Here is a 19,235-nt window from a genome sequence, read left to right as displayed (position 1 = left end):
AGAAAACATGTCCCATGTTCTGATGTTTGGAAAACAAGGGATGACATTCCTCTTGAGATGAATGTGTTTCTGTTTTCCTTACTTGCATCCATCCTGTTTCAAAGCTAGATGTTTTAGTAACAGGAAAGATAGAAGCATCTGTGTAAAACTTTTTTGAGTTGGGAGAAAGGTTCACAAAATTGTCCCATTGTTCATTTCCACTGAAATATTTCTGTTTCTGGCTAGTGCTATCTAGACATGGTTTTTCCCCACAAGATTTTGCTAAGGCAGATTTTGGATGGGCCACAGGCAGTCCTGCAGGAAGGGAGATGTGAGCTTTGCTGCCTTAATTCCATGACTGAATCCTACTCCTACTTCCTATCAGTCATCCATGCACCAAACCTGGGACCTATCTTAGAATTGCTTGATTCCCATAAAGGAAAATGTGATGTGTTTTATTCTCACAGGTGTATAGCCAGACTGATAGCCTCTTAAAGATGGTAGTGATTTATGAAACTAATTTATTGGCAAAAGCCTGATTAAGTCAATATTGGGAAATAATAAAAAAAATATACACTGAGGAAAAATACATTAAGTCCTTCCTTCTCTAATCAGTCATTCCTGGCTTACTGTACACTTATATTGTGCAGTCTCTTTGCTGTTGTATATCATTAAGACTTCAATCTCATATGTTCTGTGTTCAGCAGCATGTAGATCAGTGACTTCAAATAAAACATTTCTGCCTTGCAGGTGTCAGAACATATGTGGATCCTTTTACATATGAGGATCCAAATCAAGCTGTGAGGGAATTTGCCAAAGAAATTGATGCCTCCTGCATAAAGATTGAGAAAGTTATTGGTGTGGGTAAGTGCCAGAACTTTTTGCATTTTTTGCAGTAAATCTAGTTTTAAATTTGCTTTTGGAAACGTGAGGTCCTTTGATCTTTGTATGACAGTTCCCCAGAATGAACTGCTGTAACATTTTGGCAATAAAAGTTCATGCTTCGTGCTCATGACCATGGATTCTTGTGGCTTTTTCCTTAAGGGGAATTTGGTGAAGTATGCAGTGGACGACTCAAAGTTCCAGGAAAAAGAGAGATCTGTGTGGCTATCAAGACTCTAAAAGCTGGTTACACTGACAAACAACGGAGAGACTTCCTGAGTGAGGCCAGCATCATGGGACAATTTGACCACCCCAATATCATCCACTTGGAAGGTGTTGTTACTAAATGTAAGTAGGTCGTTTTCATGACAAAGCCAATTTGGAAGTCACTGGGAAATTAGGGTGGTTGGTTTTTTCTTTTTTTTTTTTTTTTTTTTTTTTTTTTTTTTATGCCTTCTTTCCTGTGAAGTGACAGATGGAACAGATCCACTGATAGCTAATAGGAGGAAATCAGCACAGGACAAGTCATTAATCTTGTTGTCAGCTATAAATGGTTTTATGGTTTCAATTGATATTCTATCTGTAGGCAGCTTGTGGAAGATTTGTAGGGGGAATTAATATGGCAGGGGTTGGCTTTTTTTCCCCTTCTTGCTATGCCAAGCAGGCATCTTTCACATCTTTGCTAGCCTGAGCTGACTGTTACAGGATAGGCAAAAGCAGATGGTGAGCAAAGAATTTAAAATAATTGGGAGAAAAATACCAAAACAAAACTACAGAGTCATATGTTTAAGGTACAAAGCACAGATGTAAGGAACAAGCCTTTGAGATGAAGCAGTCTGTTTTAGTGTGAAACCTGCTTATTTGTTTTCTCTGATTGTGTGATAATTTCACTCTGTAAGAATTACCTGGCTGATCTTTTTTGTTTGGTTGTTTTTTGTTGTTGGTTAGGTGGTTTATTTTTTTTCTTTTTGTGTGTGTGTGTGTGCGTGTCTGTGCGTTTAACTCTGTTATCATTCACTGTGCCATGAACCCTGCCTTAGAAAAAGAGTGGCAGAGCTTACTGAATGCTATTTCCAGGGTAGAACTGAAAATACACCTGTGAGGCAGATGCACTCGGGTGTGACTTCATAAAGTGCCACTGAGATGGTGTAATTATTGTCTCTACTCCAACTGCACTAGGTAGCATGTTGGCAAAACCTCACACAGGTTACTAATCCTGAAAGACCCTTTGAATATATAGAGCCTCATTCTCAGGGCAGCAAAGAAAGCAAACAGTAGGCTTGTAAGCTGCTGCTAAAGCAAGATCTGAATGCTTACTCGACCACTTGTGTTTCTGGACATTTGCGTTCCTTCTCCTCTGTAAAAGAGGCAATGTGAGAATTTTTATGTTGAATCCCCCCTAGCTTGAATCCTCCCTTAGCTGTTCGAGCTCTAGCAGTTACAAATGACTAAATGTATTTGCATAATGCAGTTGTCACTGTATTAAAATGATTAGAAATTTTCACCGAGGAGGTGGCAGCCTGACCCAGGAATGCTTCATTGCCTTGCTCATAGCAAGCACTGCTCCTGCACCAAGCCAGCTTGCTTACCTCAGAGCTGGTGTGTTCAGTAAACAGGGCTACTTAAGAAGGCATCTATCTCAATTTCTCCATGGGTTTTCTGAATGCTGTGATAAATGAATGCATTTAGTAAACTGAAAATTAAAAAGTGAGATAAATAGCGGAGTGGATGGGGGTTGAGGGGAGAGAGGCAGCAAAAAACCATGAATACATTATTGGCTGCTAGTCAAGTACTTTAATAATTGACTCACTGATGGTAACTTCTCCTCTCTCTTTCCCTGTACCCTGCTAAAGAAGTGCCTGAGTAATGAAATTACGTGTTAATGCACTGAAAGAGTCTCCCTTTCTTCCCTTCTGTGTTGACATAGTGCCTTTTGATTGAGGAAGGTTAATTAAAACTCATTTAGCTGTATTTGTTCAGTGGAAGGGTTCTGGTCACAGTTGCAAAGGATAAATGAAACAGCGACATATGCAGATTTGGTTGGAGTTTTTTTCTCTTTTTACCCAAGAATGCTGGCAAAGGTGAATGAAGGATGTTGTTTTATCACATTTCTTTCCTTAAAGGTCACTAAGCCCTACGTTCAGAATAGTTTGCTTTATGTCATACTATCTCTCCTCTGCTTTGTTCATGCAAATCAGAAAGAGTTCGGCTACCAGACTGGCATTTCATAGGCAAACGTGCCAGTTTGCATGTGACCAAAACATGCTGCTGTACTAAGTACAAAAGCTAAGTTTCTCTTGGGCACTTTATTTTATGTAGGAGGAAACTCAATAGTTCCGATAGCTGAAGCAAACAATTGGACTACTTTGCCAGCCTGGAGTTCCCTTTGGGTGGATTTCTGGACAGTGCTCATCCTGGGACTGTGTGTTTGCCATTCTGCCTTTGACAAATTACTTCTTTATATCTCTTGCTATTCAATTTTAGAATGGAGATGATATTAGACCTGTTTTTGCAAACGTCCAGATGCTGAATATGGAGTATAATTAACCCCTTTAAATAATTAGTGCTACTTGTATGTACCTGTTTCCACTTTCAGCATCATCTGACTTTGTAAAGCACTTAAGGCAACATCAAGCATTACTTATATATCTGGTGTTATTTTTAGGTAGCAGAATGTCTAGAAAGCATCTCCATGTTAGCAAAATTGCATCACACCTCTCATCGGATTGCCCAGAGTTGGTTCTCTGTATTGCAGCATGGAAAACTGAATGCTGCTGAAGCTCTGTGCCCCACATATGACATAATTCATTGAATCATTTATCCCGTGGTTAACTTCATGAGGCAAATGGCTTTGGCTCATTTATAAATAACAAGAGATACACAATACAAATTTGGGACAGGGAAAGTTGAGAGGAATTGCCTGTATTTTGCTTTCTTGTCTTTGAGTACCTTGTAGCTGCTGACAGCTACTAAATTGCCTGAAGCGTTGATCTTTCGAAAGAGACTGGTAGACCAAAGCATTCATGAATTCCATTTTGGAAAAGGAAGGCTTTCTTTTCTGCAAGCAATTTAATTACACTAAAGATCTTTGTCAGGTTTGAACAGATCTTTGTTTTCTAGCTCTTGATTATCAATTCATATATTCCTTAGAGTCTGGGAGCCACTTCAGTTGAAGACCTTGTCAGTGAGTCATGTGTAGAGATAACCTTCCAGATGGGGCCATTTTAATGTCCCCAACCTGTAATATTTATTCATTTGCTCCCCACAGCTGAGGCATGAGCTTGGTGGTTTTCAAATTAAATTAGATTGCGCAGGACAGGTGTCTTGGCTGTAAAATAATGTGCAACCCATTTTTATCCCATTAACATCAGTGTTCATCAAGGAATTGTGTTTTTCTTTCTGCACTCTCTAGGTAAACCGGTGATGATCATAACCGAGTACATGGAGAATGGCTCCTTGGATGCCTTCCTCCGGGTAGGTGGTTTCTTCATAATAAGCTAAGGAAATTTTATACTGGGAAGCATCTTCTGTCTTCTGTTTTCTTCTTCTGGTTCTGTTTTACAAAGGGATACTGAAAAGTCAATATTTTAAAATAAATTATGTTTGTACTTGGAAAATTCCGTTTCTTTGCTGATGCAGTTCCTATCAAAATACAGAATAAATGTGATGTGGATGGATATATAACAAATGTGATGTTTAAAGATGTTTAAAATAGCAAGCCCTTTAATAATCCATGTTTAATGGGAACGGTTTTGATGTGTTCCATTTCTGAAAGCATTGCAGTGCCATAGGCTCATTAAAACTGGATGTATTGCAAACCGGATACCGCATCAGTAGAAGCTGTGACATAACCTGAGTTGTACTTTACTGGTGAATTATGGACACCAGTCTGGAGAGTAAGGAAATAACACTGCATTTTATTTGAGATAAGATGGGGATCCAGAGATATGCTCTTTGCCAATTTCAGCAGTGGCAATAATGTGGCTTTTAGCTTAATGCTCTGTAATTTTCTTCCTTCTCCATATACAGAAGAATGATGGCAGATTTACAGTAATCCAGTTGGTGGGGATGCTTCGTGGCATCGGCTCAGGAATGAAGTATCTGTCTGACATGAGCTATGTGCATCGGGATCTAGCTGCTCGAAACATTCTGGTCAACAGCAACTTGGTCTGCAAAGTGTCTGACTTCGGCATGTCCCGTGTCCTGGAAGATGACCCTGAGGCAGCTTATACCACACGGGTAAGGAGGGGAAAAAAGTGCCCTGTGAGTTTTCTTGCCTACTAATATTTTTGTCTGACTGTGTGGGAGATGAAAGTGGTTTGTTTTAAAATAATCTCAGTCATAAATGAAAACCTATACTGGAATATAAAAATAAACATCAGACCCGACTCTGTAGCTAGCATAAATTGATGCAGTGTTATTGCTCCATCAGTGGCTGCATTGGTATTTCTTCACTGAGAATATGACCCATGTACTCCTCTGGTTTTTTTAGTGTGCTAGGAGTGTGTGACAAGAATCTGATGCCAGGAATTAGAGCTTGGGCTTCTATTCCTTCTTGTGATATTTATGATATCTACAGATATGCATAATTTGCAAGTGTGTAGTCTCACTGAGATTTGATACAAGTGCAGTTATGCTACCCCCAAAAAAGTCCACTTTTGCCCATTGCAAAGTTGGTCTTCAGTTTGACCCCAGATAATTTGGGCTGGAAAAAGTATGGGGTCTGCATTCCCAAGAGTAGATTTGGACATGCTTTTTTGCCTCACTTTTTGTTTATTTGTTTGTTTCTTTCCTGTTTTGTTTATGTTTCAGCATCCCACTGTTACTAATTTTGCTAAGACATTTTAATATGCTGCATGTGGAATAGTGTTTAATGCAAGTACTTCTGGCCACAAAACAACATCCTGACCATTACCAGCTTTGTACCAATATCCCTGTAATTAAAATGTTTGTGGAAAAGAGAGTCAGAGTTTATAAAGTCTCTTTTTAAAATTCCTTGTTTTCTTCATTTTTACATATCTACTATTCTCCATCTGTTCTCCCTAGCACAGTTTGTTTGCAGTGCTCACATTTTGCAGTTTAATTCCAACACTCATCCTGTAATGGTTTCACATTCATTATGGGAAATGATAGACTCATGTTGTATTAAATGCTGGCCAACCTTGATATTTCTCACTCATAAGAGTGAGCAGGCGGAAAAAACAGAAGCAGAGGTCTGGGAAGCTGTATTCAGGGAAATAAAAGTTTAGAAAAAAGGTGCAAAGGCAAGAAAGAAATGACTGAAAAGCTTCCCTTTGAATTGAGTGAGTGCAGATACAGTATTATGTTCTTTCTTGAGTAAACCAGTGGGAATCGATGCATTTTGCATTACAGTGCATTGTCTTCATGTGTTATCAGTAATGAAGGATCAGGAAGCTTTGGATAAACTCCACTGCACTCAAGTAGCTAAATAAAAAGAACTTACTGACAATTTTTAGAATGACAGCCGTGTATAAACAATATCTGTGCATCTGTTTCTGAAAGGAGGAATAGAGCTTTTTCATAACCAGAGATAATGCAGTAAAATGCAATTGTTAAAGCATCCCTTCTTAAGAGAATGGTATGTTTTTCTCCACATTAGCAGTATAACTCATTAAAGTGAGCCCCTCGAGGCACTTACTGTTAGAAACTGATTCACAAAGGGCCTGATGAGCCAGAAGGAGGACACCTTTTGGTTTCAGTTGCCTTTGGAACAAGTCCATATTAAACACTTGAGAGAGTTACTGGGACAGTAAACCAGTAAGTATGCACATGCTGCACTCAGTTATGGATAAAAACTGGCTACAGGATTGCTGAGAAAAAGGCTACCAAAATAAATTTAGTCAAAAAAGCAAATGAAAAAACCCTAAAGACTTTGTTTGCTTTAAGTCATTTTCCAAATGGAACAGGAGGAAACCAAAAGCTCAATTAAAAACATCTTGTGTGCTAGCATAAACAAAAGGAGAAATCTCTGGCCTGGGGTCCGCTCAGCTGAGGCAAAATCAGATAAACTGGATGGAGCGAGTTCCTTTTCAAAGAGTACAGGACCTCAGTGGCCCAGATCAGGTGCCCAAGCATTTTTATCTTTTTAAATGAAGTATTGTAACAAAAGGCAGCTCTCTCCAGCAGGTACTGAAAGCATCGTCTGGTCTGGAGCTCCTCCTAGCCAGACTGGGAAAGCCCAGAGGCTTGCTTGCCTTCACACTTCTCTAGAAGGAATTGGGATATTGCCCGTGGGAAACACCATGGTATTCATAAATCTTCCCAGTTTATCCTCTCTTCAACTTTTTGAAAAACAAAATGCTTATAATCCCATTTCTTTCTGAAACAGGCCTAACAGGTCAGACAGGCAAGCAAGGAAATAGTAATTAACAGCACATACTTATTTGTTTTGTCAACCAAATCTCTGAAATATGCTTTGTAAAATCCCTGTCTTTTTCTCATGCTTCAGTGTAGCCCTAAGCAGTGATCTAGTAGAGGACTGATAAAAATACACTTAACAATTTACAGGTTCCCCTCCTTGTGGCTTAAGGAAACAGACGGGCAGCATTGCCTCCTGGTTGCATCTGACAGTTTTATGGCAAAGAGGAAGGAAAGGCCTTTCTAAGAAGATGCTGGACTTGTGTGCAGGAAGCCATTTTAGATTTGTAATGGCATTGTAGAACAGTGTCAGCCATGCACATTACTGGGTCAGCGACTCACTAGCCTATGGTTTCTTCTATTTATTACAGGGTGGCAAGATCCCCATCCGGTGGACTGCACCAGAGGCAATTGCCTACCGTAAATTTACATCAGCCAGTGACGTGTGGAGCTATGGCATCGTCATGTGGGAAGTGATGTCCTATGGAGAGAGACCTTACTGGGATATGTCCAATCAAGACGTGAGTCTCCCTCTGCCGCTCCCTCTTCCTCTTCTCTCCCTTTCTTCCCTTTTGCCTTTGCCTTTTCCCTTAGATGTCTGCTGGTGTTTTTCCATGTTAGTTGCTATGTAGTTGTAAGATATTTACTCCTGGTTTTTAAAAGGTTATCATGAGTGGTGGATTCCTGTTTTGCCAGGGAACCACTCCAGTATAAATACTGCATTGAATACTGCAAATGTATTAATCCCTCATCTATGTCCAGGGAATAGGGGATTCTCAAGTTAGGGTCGTACCTACAAGTAGGTAAGGCAGAGAAGAATGGAGGAAAGGAATGTATTTAAACTATTAAATCATAATACTGCAAAAAGAAGGAAAATTTGAATATTGACTCTAGATCTCAACTTTATTGAAAGTCTATTCCAAAAAACACTTCAATTTTAATAAGGCTTCCTAATAGTAGTTAATTCTTCAAACCTAAATATGCTTGTAAATCTTGGAGAGAATTTTACTGCCTGAAATAACATATATGAAATCCAATTCTGATTATCAGTCAGAGCATCCTTGCGACAATTGCATAGGTGCCCCCCGAGGAGCAGCCTTCCTAAATGACCATTCTTAAATTATGTATGTCCTGTTTAAGCATACCATCTGGACTACTTCATTGTATTCCAAGAGGGATTGTACACAATGGCTTCTATTCCAGAAGAGTATTTAATAACACTATTAATAAGCTTCTGCTAATAGAATTTTTATTAAAATGAAAAAAAAGAACAAAAACCCAGCAGTTAAAATGAGGCATAGATTATCCATAATACTTTTTCCCAGGAGATGTACAAATATACAAAGGAAGAGGGAAATGTTAATCTGAATATATGGTCATGAGAGCAGTTAAGTGATTTGACAAGTCATTCGCTTTGTTATGTAGAGCCGAACATTTTCAAAGAGTGTCTGGATGACGTGCATGGCGTTTAATCTAAACAGGAGGATATAATTTTAATTTCCTTGTGATGTGAAATGTCTGTTCTGGCACCCAGTGTTGCCTTCCTCTGTTAACAGGAAGTCATCAAGACTTAGCAAGAAAATAAAACACCAGATGTGTCTGAGTTATATCAGGCATGTCTACGCAACCCAGAGGACCTCAGCGCAACAAATGCAGAGCTAGCATACTAGGCCAATACACACTGCTAATGTACAATGCTAGAAGTGTCAAAAAGCTAGTTTGAACAGGGCAGTCAAAGCCAATAATACTGTCTTTGCATCCACTTTTTAGTCCTTGGCATAGACAGACCATACTTCTTCTCCTTTACAACAGTGAGAGCTGTGCTTTTCACATCAGAGCAGAAGTGGATTTGAAATTGTTCTGGATATCTTTTGAATCAGGAGGCTGCAAAAGGATTGTACTTCCTGAATTAGTGAGAACCACTTTCTTTGTGGTTCTTGTGGTCTCTGATGAACTACTTGTAGTGCAAGCATATCCTGCATCCTGTTCTCCCAGTGGATTTTAGCTACTGATGGACAAGACCAGAATGAAAGAATTTAGTTCAGTTCAGACTCTGTGCACTCCTGGTCTTTGGTCTCTTGGTGAGACCTTCCATGAGACTCTTATTAATTTATTAAAGTTGGAAAGCTTCTGCCCGGTTGTCTCAGAATTGAGTCCTGATTGTGTCCTGTTCTCATGAGAGAGCTGATAAGCCATCAGAGTACTGAGCTCTGGAGCTGTCTTTGGAGGGTTTCAAATGGCTTCGCTTTGCAGTTTTTCTGGCTCCTATTAAGTATGAGATGCATAAGCAAGCTTCCTTGATAAAGCTGCAAAAGAGGGTCCCCATCTGTGCAGTTCAGGACGTAACAGTGATGAGAGAGCAGGTACTCCGTAGGCCTGTGACAAAGATGGATTAACCCAAGAGGGGAGGGTGGGGGGAGGTGATCTGCTGTCCCCTAGGACTGACGGGGAAATGTTCATCTCAACATACCTTACCCAAAACTGACAGATGTTAAAGATCTGCCAACCTTCAGACTGCCAAGGATAGTTTTGTCTTTTTTCTATTTTGTCTTTCCTTTATCCCATGTGCTCTTTTGTGATACATTGCCCTGCTGTATCTGATGTCTGCTTTGGATGCTTTACCCTTTTAGTTTTGAATTGTTGAGGAGAAATGACAGTACTGAGACCACCAACTGCTTTGACTCAGAGCGCAATTTTCATATTGTTTCATTTAATGGCAAATTTGTTTCCATACTTCAGATCGCCGTAGGATAAATGATAGTCAGATGGTAGATGAGAGTAGTGTCTGATGTTCTCTAATGTCTTCCTAATCGTGCCATTTATAGGTTATTAAAGCCATTGAGGAAGGGTATCGGTTGCCACCCCCAATGGACTGCCCCATTGCTCTCCATCAGCTGATGTTAGACTGCTGGCAGAAGGAACGCAGCGACAGACCTAAATTTGGACAGATTGTCAACATGCTGGACAAACTCATCCGCAACCCTAACAGCCTGAAGAGGACAGGCAGCGAGAGCTCCAGGTCAGCTGTACTTTTATAATGGTGATTTATGAGGGAGCACAGCGGAGGTGACAGGCAGAGCTTCGTGTCACCTAAGCTTCTGCGCTGAAATTAAAGTGTACTCTGTGGAGCCAGACTGCACAGCAGGCATTGCACTGTGCAAGAGAGCAGAAGTCATCCTGGCACGCTGCCGAACCCAGCTGGGTACCCCAGACTCTGCTAGCTCTTGAGAAGGAGAATGAATGAGCAGAGCTGCTGTTGTATCACATCAGAGCTGACCAGGTTTATAATACAGTCTTATGTCAAAAAAGGTTCTGATGCAAGCCCTGTTTGCAGCATCTTTCCCTCTCCCACCTCAGCAAAGAGGCTTCAAGGGGTTTCCTTAACGCAGTGTAGCTAACAAAAGTGATGTGGTTTTCTGCAGGAAAAGTACATCATCAAGTTTTATAAACCCTAGATTTGTGTAGGATTTGCAAATGAGCGTTACGGCATTACAGCCAACGCCTCGCGGGCATTGGGAAGGTGTGGATTAATTTTTATGTGAATTTGAATTTAATTTTGTGGAAAGCCAGTTTCATGTCTGCACTGATCCCGCATTACATTTGTGTTTTGTTTTGTTTTGTTTGCTGAGCACAGTAAACTTGGTACGTGCAAAAGAAGCATGGTAGGAAGGAAACTCCCAGAGTTTTAGAAACAACAAATCTTTGTTGGGACAGCTCAGCAGTTTGTTTAAGCTGGTGAAGTGCTGCTGAAGTAATAGGAGCTTTACTAATTTACACTAAGTTCGCTCTTTTATTTTCAAATGGCTTCGCTTCATAAAGTGAATTACGGAAATAAAGCTTAGCAGGAAAGAAGGAAACAAGAGGAACATATTTTTCAGCAGAAGGGAGGGTGCAAAGATAGCCACTGGGAAATACAATATTATGTTTCTTCATGGCACTGAAAAAAGTAAGAGAGGTTCTGATTCAGCCTCCGACGGAGCCACATACTGGAAAAAGGTATTTTCAGTTTTAAAAGTCAAGGTCCCTTTGTGGCTCTTACTTACAATTTACATTATCAGAAGAGGGATTATTAATCCTGTGAAGCTGCTGTCACCGCGTATCTTCCAGACTGCCCTAATTGCAATGGTAGTCTGGAAAACATGTATTCACCCTTGAGGCTTAAATAATTCATATGGTGAGAATGCAATATGGATCTGCTGTGATAATTTGATTTAAGAATCACTGATTGAACCTACTCCATTTTGCTTTGTTTCCAATTTAGAGGTCCTTCTTGAAAATAAATGTATCTTTTAAAAGTTCAAGGCCTATTCGAGGTCATTCCATATGTTTGGATATTAATGACTGTTTTATTCTTCCCTGTGGAATGTGAATTTCAAATTTGCATATAGCATTATTAATATATGGCTTTATAAGTGAAGCGTAATTGTATATAATTAGGTTGCTATCATTGGTCTTGTGTTAGATAGTACGGTAGGAGTTGCACCAAGAGCTGCTGCTGTGAAGCCAGTGCCTTAGGCAATACATAACTATGCTATTGCACACCTAATCTTTGATGATGTGCGTTTTCAAATAAATTGCTGGATGATAATTGTTTTGGTTAGATAGACAGTAGTAATTTTTAATGGTTTAATGAAACGGTTTGATTTATAATATACGTGAAATAATAAATGAGATACTAATAACTGGAGTGAATTCTGTGAAAATAATTATTTGCAAATTGTGCAAGGGAAAATGAGAAGCACATTCCACAGTGCGAAGAAAGATCAAAGCTCGCATCAGTCCCACCAGTCCTGGCACACGTGCTGGTCAGGAATGGGTTGAATAAAGCGGGGATTAACTCCCTGCTGTCCTGAGTTGTACTGAATGCACAAGATTGCCTGTGAACCTGGCTAGAAACAGGGCTTAATCTGAACCCGCCCTGAATTTCGCTCTCCAACCTGTCTGGCGGGTTGTGTGAGTTCACCCTCCCTCCACACATACTTCAGTGGTGTTTCTATAGCTGCTGAGCTGAGGTCTGACATATGCAAGATTGGCATGGATTTTCATTGCTGCCTGTGAGATGCGGACTCGGTAGGCTGAACGTGCTGCAGCATTGCCATCCTTGTTTTTTGAAGGAAAAGCATTTTCTGTGAACCTGATTGCGACTGAGGTGAAAACTGTGGACAGTGCTGTGATTCAAAACACACCTGAAAGCAAAAAGTAAAAGCCTAGGGTCAAGTTCATTCTAGGCTAAAGCTGGCCTGTTACCTTGCACTTGGTTGAGATTCTTGCAATTGATATACTTTGCTATGCCACGAGTTTCGCTAGGCACGACTCATTGCCCATACTTTTCTTAGTCACTGTGAATAATCATTGCAGAGCCCAGACTTGGGGTTGAAAGTCATGATCAGCTGACGTGGTTTGTCTGTCCTTTCACTGTTTGGCATGCAGACCCAGCACAGCCCTGCTGGATCCCAGCTCCCCGGAGTTCTCGGCGGTTGTTTCTGTCAGTGACTGGCTCCAAGCCATTAAAATGGAGCGATACAAGGATAACTTCACAGCTGCTGGCTATACCACCCTAGAGGCTGTGGTGCATATGAACCAGGAGTAAGTACTCAGCGCAATAACAAAAAAACTGGTAAATCTGGATTTAATCAGCCTCCTTTGCTTTGTGCTGCATATCATTACACTCATTAAAGGAATGGAATGCCTTTCATTTGGACAGAGTATGACTTTAAAATGCCTCCACAATGCCTTCACTTATTTAATTAAACATTTCTGTACATCTGCCTTGCTTTTGCTGTGTTGCATGTGGCTGACTTTTAATATTTGTTTCTGCATCAGCATCTGACCCACAGTTCTCAGTCTTCTCCTCTTGCTTTCCCAGCGACCTGGCCAGGATTGGGATCACTGCCATCGCGCACCAGAACAAGATCTTGAGCAGCGTTCAAGCCATGCGCACCCAAATGCAACAGATGCACGGCAGGATGGTGCCCGTCTGAGCCAGTACTGAATAAACTCAAAACTCTTGAAATTAGTTTACCTCATCCATGCACTTTAATTGAAGAACTGCACTTTTTTTACTTCGTCTCCTCGCCCGTTGAAATAAAGATCTGCAGCATTGCTTGATGTACAGATTGTGGAAACCGAGCGTGTGTTGGGAGGGGGGCCTCCAGAAATGACAAGCCGTCATTTTAAACCAGACCTGGAACAAATTGTTTCTTGGAACATACTTCTCTGTTGATCAACGATATGTAAAATACATGTATCTATATAAATATAATGTCACAGTCAAGTTTTGATGCTATGTTTGCTGCCAGATACTGTGCTTAAAAAACAAAATTACTTTTCTTCTCCCTGTGACCTGTAGGATTATCAACCATAGTGTTTTATTTGTGGGTGAAACCACAGTTGTGCATCTTTCACTGGAATGAAGAATCTGCCCTAGGATATTTTTTGCAGACTTGATGCAACGCTGATACCTTGCAGAAACCTCATTGAGAATATCATTTGGCTAATCAGTGCTTGGCGATTAGCAATCTACCCATTTATGGGCTTGAGACATGGAATGACACACCTCGTGGACTACTGGCAGACTGGACTTCTGGGAAGACTGTTGGCTATTGCTGTGCTGAATTCTGCCACTTAGAGAGGTTTCGTGACCATCTTGCCAGCAGTCAGCTGTGGTAGTCATGGCTGTGGAGCTTTCAGACTTGTCTTTTTTCAAGAAGCAGTTCAACTTGCCACATGGAGAAGGTCAGTGAAAGTACAGTGTCCAACATATTCGTGGTGCTGTGGTATTGTTTTGGTCACACACTGCACCTGAGAGCAAATTCAGAAATGATTTAGTGGCCTTGTATGTCATATAGTTCTTTTTAATCATTCTGAATCCCCAACAGCTCGCTCAGTTGGACAAGTCGCACATAGTGTACCCACAGTGTTGCTCACATCACTTTTTGTCGCTTTTAACAATAACTTGCTGATTTTAACCATAACTCTCCCTCACCCCCAACCTTCTCAGAAAACAACTTGTTCAGAACATGGGATGCTAAATTCAGATCCTGTCATCTCATGACAGCTTAGTAAAAACTGTTCTGCAGTATTACTTGTAAGAGCTTTCCCATTTGCAGAACTTTAATATTTCTTTTAAAAAATGTCTTAAACCAGCATGTTTTCATGTCCTGTTGCCAGGAGACATCATTTTAAAGACCCGTACTTGCAGCAGTAAAAACTCTTCTGCTTAAGTGCAGAGGTACTTTTAAATTTCCCTTTGCTGTAAATATGTTGCATTATTGTTGAGATTATCCTTTTACGTAGACAAAAAATATGCCCAATTTGTTGGCCAATTTGCAAAAAAAATGATTTCTTGGAAGTCTAGTAGCGGTAATTCAAACCACTCCAGTATTTTCCACACAAAATGAACAGTTTTCTCCACAGAAAGTGAAAACTCAGAAGGCAGCACAGGTGCCCGATTTTCAGCACTGCTAGTGAAGCCTTTCTTGTTGCAAAACATATCCACTGAGAGGACATGCACTTGAATGTCTTTTTAGCGGGAGGAGAGTGGATTGAAAAATAAAAGGTGGCACATGCATGTATCTGACATCCCCATTTAGAAGGTGTGTCATGAAGACGAGACTTGAAGGGGCAAAGGGCTCTCCCCTCGAGCTCCCTAGAGAGCAGAGGCTGCAGCCAGTGGCATGTGCCATCCAGCCCCCTTTCATGTTGGAATTGCCTCTCCTCCTGCTTTCTCCTCTGTCCTCTAGGAAATCTTTCCCCTCTCCAGGGAGAGGTTTAACTCCACGGCCTGCTACCATCTCAGCTCTTTTCAATGATATAAATTAGCAATTGCACCTGCCAAGGAGATGCTGGCTGGCCCAAGTTACAGTTGTGCTTCTCTTGGGAAATCTTGCGGAGATGTTGGGGCAGATGTATGTGTTTGTCTTGTAGCAGACTGTTTAATATTCATGCTTTCTTTTTGTGCAGGGAAGTTACATTTTGCCTTGACGGCCTCCTAGCCCATCCTGTTGATCTCATTGACCATGGAGGAACACAGACCGGACCCTGAAGCCTTCTGGATCCATGGTTGCGTCTTCCCTAGCACTGATTCTCGAAACCACGCACTGAACAGTCGTCAGGCCCTGAAAAGAGTGTGACTTTTACTTTCTTTTTTTTTTCCTTGCCACTTATTCCAATTTTGCTTCATTGAAAGATAGCTAACTCAGTAAGATTCAGCGCCCAGTTGTCACTGAAGGAATGTACTGTGTCAAATCCCCGCAGACTTGTTGATTTTTTTATTCCCTTCTGCTTTCTATTCCCATCTTGGATTTTATTTATATATTCTGTTATTCTCTATCCTCACTCCCCTGCCTGCTGCTGCCTCATCTGAGATGGATGCAGGTGGCAGAACATCACACATCTTACTATGGACGCCAGGCCAGGCGCCACAGCGGAGAATCCAATTGCTGTGAGCTGCCTATATACATTGCTGACGTGACATTTTACATGAAACGTGCCATTGCAGTGATATAAATATATTTTTTTTCCTTGAATGGATAATGGATTATTATCTCCTCTGAAAGGTGCGTATGTGTGTTTGTGTGCGTGTGTGTGTGCAAATCACCTTGTGTGTACAACTGCCTGTGAATGTGCCCAAAGCATCCCTGGGAACCATGCGACGTCCCTCTGCCATTTGAGCACAGCCAAGCAGCTCAGCTCTGCAGTGGTGACAGGAACACGCATTGAGAAGTGCTGAAATTTCTGTGTCTGTAGGTGTGCTTTTAACTGCCACGCTGCGTGTAATGAGTAGTTCTGCAGCCTAAAACGGGGACAGTTTCAAGTTAGTTTTGAAGCTGTGGATTACAGGATCCATAAGGGTGCTAAAGATTTTCTTAAATGTTTTTTCTTCTTCTTGATGTTCTGTTCATGATCCAGAGCAACCATTTTCTCAGTGACAAGGTGATGGAGGCAGCACCTGCATATCCATCCAGTGATAACCCTGACCTGAACTCTTAAGTAGCCTTTTTTATCTGCAGAAGTGGGGTTTTAAAGACTTGCTGAATGCGAACAAATATATGCAGTTCTTCCATTCACAGAAGCACCTTGCTCTGCGTGCAAGCTGTGAAAACTTGTAAGTTAATAATCCAAACACCAGTTTGCTCCCTGCACAGTTAAGGAATGAAATCGCAACACTTCCAAGGTTGCCATCATTAGCCAGAGAGCTGCGGCGTGCCATAGGAGCATGGGAAGTGCCGTAGGAGGCACTGCGGGCCCGAGGAGCAGTGCTGCTGCTCCCTGATGCTGCCTGCCACAGCTTTCTGCCTTTGGAGAGCTTGCTGCTCTGGAGACCCGGGCCAGTTCTGAGGCGGGCTGCGTGCCGGAGCCTGGGGAGCGTGCATGCTGCTGTCCTCCCACAGGGCTGCCACACTGCAGTGCCCCGGTCAGCCCAGACACGTCCTGGGACAGGGATATGGCGTGCCGCTCTGAACGAGAGTGCGGCACAGGCCGCAGCCACAGCCTGCCATCCCAAAGCCTCTCCCCTCCTCGCCGGCCCCTTGGGGACCATCCCCAGCAGGAGCCGGGCCTGGGGTTGGGCGCAGCGTCCCGGGGCCGTGCTGGGTGCAGCTGGTGCAGGATTGCTGCCAGCTGCTGTCCCACCGCTCAGCGCAGGGCCGGCCGCAGCACTCGCCTGCTGGGGAGGAGGTTGTCCTGCTCACACCCTGCGCGGTCGTGTCGGTCCGGGTTTCCTGCTGTACTCGTTTTGTGATGGCTCCATGTATTAAAAATATGTATGTATAAAATACAGAAGGCTGGAAGTGACCAGTGAACGGGACTTAAAATGCAGTATTTTTTTTTATGTGACATTTTCATAACCAGATTAAAAAAAAAAACAAAAAAAAAAACCCTGAAATACTAACCAGACGAATAAAAAGAGAGTGCATTTATTTTTTTGTATCACTGCAAGTATGTTGGAATATGCAAGGACTGTGGTTAAAATTAGAATGTATGAGGCATATTATAATTTAGTTCATACTGAAAAAATCTAACAGCATTTCTTGGTTCGTGCATTTTGAACGATCTCTGGGTTAGGTATATAGATTTTCTATTTTGATTTAATTTGTAATGTTTTTCCCCTCCATGAATTTTAGGTACACATAACTTATGTCATTTATTTATGGTCTTTTATACCTAGTTTGTAAAATTGTAAAATAGCAAACAGTGCAAACATTTGCATTTGAAAATAATAAAGTAGTTGCTGTACAAACCTATTCCTATTATTGCATCTTTTTATTATGTAGCACTTATCCACAATCAGTACGAATCCAAAACTCACAGCAGCAATTGTGGCATTGCCCCAAAGGGATCAGCGGTACAGCAGCTTTCACAGGAGCGTGCTTCCAAGTTTGTCCGAGCCGTGCAGCTCCCATGCGCGTTAGTTTTTTGTTTCGGCGCGAGCTGTGCCGTGTGCTGCACGCCACAGACACGGCTCGGTTGGAAACCACCTACAGGATCACCTCCGACTGTGATGTGGGATGGGTGCTGCAGGCAGCTTGACCTCGTTAATAACCGCCATGACTTCTTGTGAAGCCCGCTCTGTGTATGGCTGCTACGGCCGAGGAAAGCACTGCAGGATGGCGGTACCGCTGTACGTGAACTAGCGGGCCGTGCTCTCGGGCCTCCCGCTCCGTCCCGTGCTGGAGCAGCGGCAGCACGCGCTGCAGGCACGCGCCCAGCCCGGCACAGGTGCAGCAAAAGGCGCGAGCCGGGCCACCCGTCCTCACCTCATCTGGGGGCTGCAGCCGAAGGGGAGACATCTCCGCTTGGAGACTGCCTCCTCTGGGGATTTCCGGCGAGCCCTGCTGCTCAGAAAGGGTAAGCGATTCCTTCTTTATTACCGAAGCGTCACCGTTACTTTTTTTGGGCGATCCGAAACCGGTTAAAGGCTGGGTATCGGCCGCCTCCCGTCCTTGCACGTGGCCGCTTCTGGTCCTGGAGGATCGCGGCGTCCTCCGGGCTCGGCTGTAACCCACACAGCTGGTGCTCGGGGGAGACGCGGTGGGCAGAGAGGAAGAGCTGAGGGTGTAGCGCAGAGCGGAGGGGGAGCGCCGGGCGGGACGGTTCCGAGCCGACCAGGGAGCGGCTGTTGGGTACGAGGCGTTGTTGAGTGATGGGAACGCCCGGACTGTGCCCAGGTACTGTGCTCTTAACCGTCCCGTCCTTAACAGCCCTGCTTAGCTGAGGGCGGACGGACTCTTGCGCTACTGTATGAATTATGTACGTACGCAGCTCAGAGTTACTGCAGAAGGGATGGTGGCTCTTCTGGATGTTTCCTTAAGCTTTTGACTCGTCTATTCAGCAAACGCTTTGAACCAAGTTCTTCTTGGGAGGGGTTCCAGTGGAGCCGATGAAGCTGCCCCTCTCGGCCGCGGTCATCGGGAAGCCCCGCGGATGGCACGGGAGCGGCGTGCTTTTAAAGGCGCTTCGTCGTGCCCTTTTGTATTTGGAAGGGGAAAGCAGCAGTCTGTCTGCTCCTCTGGTGCCTTTATTTGGCCAGGCTGAGCGTTAAGAGGGAACGTGGCTTGGCTGGAAAAACAGACTCTGTTTCACACCAAGAAAAGCTTTTACAAATAGTTCAGCTTTATGGCAAAATGAAAGCAAAGCCTGCGCATCGCTTTCAGAAGTCACTGTTAAAACGTCCAGGGAGGGGTCAAGCATTTGGGTATTTTTCTCTGTCTCTCTATTCTTTTCCAGTTCTTGTTTCCAAATCTTGGGAGTCATTCCATTACGAGCTTTACCACAACTATTCCATTTTCTTCAAGTTAGGTGGATTTTACTGAAGTATTCCCTTATGGAAAAACATTTGTTCTGTCTCTCTACTCCTCACTTTGTCCATCTATTTACATGAGGACAGAGATTCTAGTTAGTGGGAACTATGTTTGCATCTGATGTCAATGTATGTAGCTGCCCATGGACTGAGCGTGGAGCAGTGAGGAATCATTCATACAGTGACACCGGGGCCA

General features: G+C 42.6%; 1 protein-coding gene across 1 annotated transcript in view; it reads left to right on the top strand.

The window, feature by feature from the left end:
• The window catches only part of EPHA4 (EPH receptor A4), a 93,110-nt gene extending 75,627 nt beyond the window's left edge, over window positions 1–17,483 (top strand). Inside the window, exons 10-18 of the mRNA XM_085232704.1 lie at window positions 730–843; window positions 1,024–1,209; window positions 4,274–4,335; window positions 4,891–5,100; window positions 7,611–7,760; window positions 10,065–10,258; window positions 12,670–12,825; window positions 13,106–13,974; window positions 15,202–17,483. Coding sequence (XP_085088830.1) covers window positions 730–843; window positions 1,024–1,209; window positions 4,274–4,335; window positions 4,891–5,100; window positions 7,611–7,760; window positions 10,065–10,258; window positions 12,670–12,825; window positions 13,106–13,220 — 1,187 coding nt within the window. The 3' untranslated portion in view covers window positions 13,221–13,974; window positions 15,202–17,483. The remainder of the gene's footprint in view (window positions 1–729; window positions 844–1,023; window positions 1,210–4,273; window positions 4,336–4,890; window positions 5,101–7,610; window positions 7,761–10,064; window positions 10,259–12,669; window positions 12,826–13,105; window positions 13,975–15,201) is intronic.
• Window positions 17,484–19,235: the final 1,752 nt, after the last annotated feature.

The sequence above is a fragment of the Meleagris gallopavo genome, chromosome 11, assembly GCF_905368555.1.
Source record: "Meleagris gallopavo chromosome 11, MGAL_WU_HG_1.1, whole genome shotgun sequence".
Classification (NCBI taxonomy): Eukaryota; Metazoa; Chordata; class Aves; order Galliformes; family Phasianidae; genus Meleagris; species Meleagris gallopavo.
Note: the sequence above shows the minus strand (reverse complement) of the source record. Positions and strands in the feature narration are given on the sequence as shown.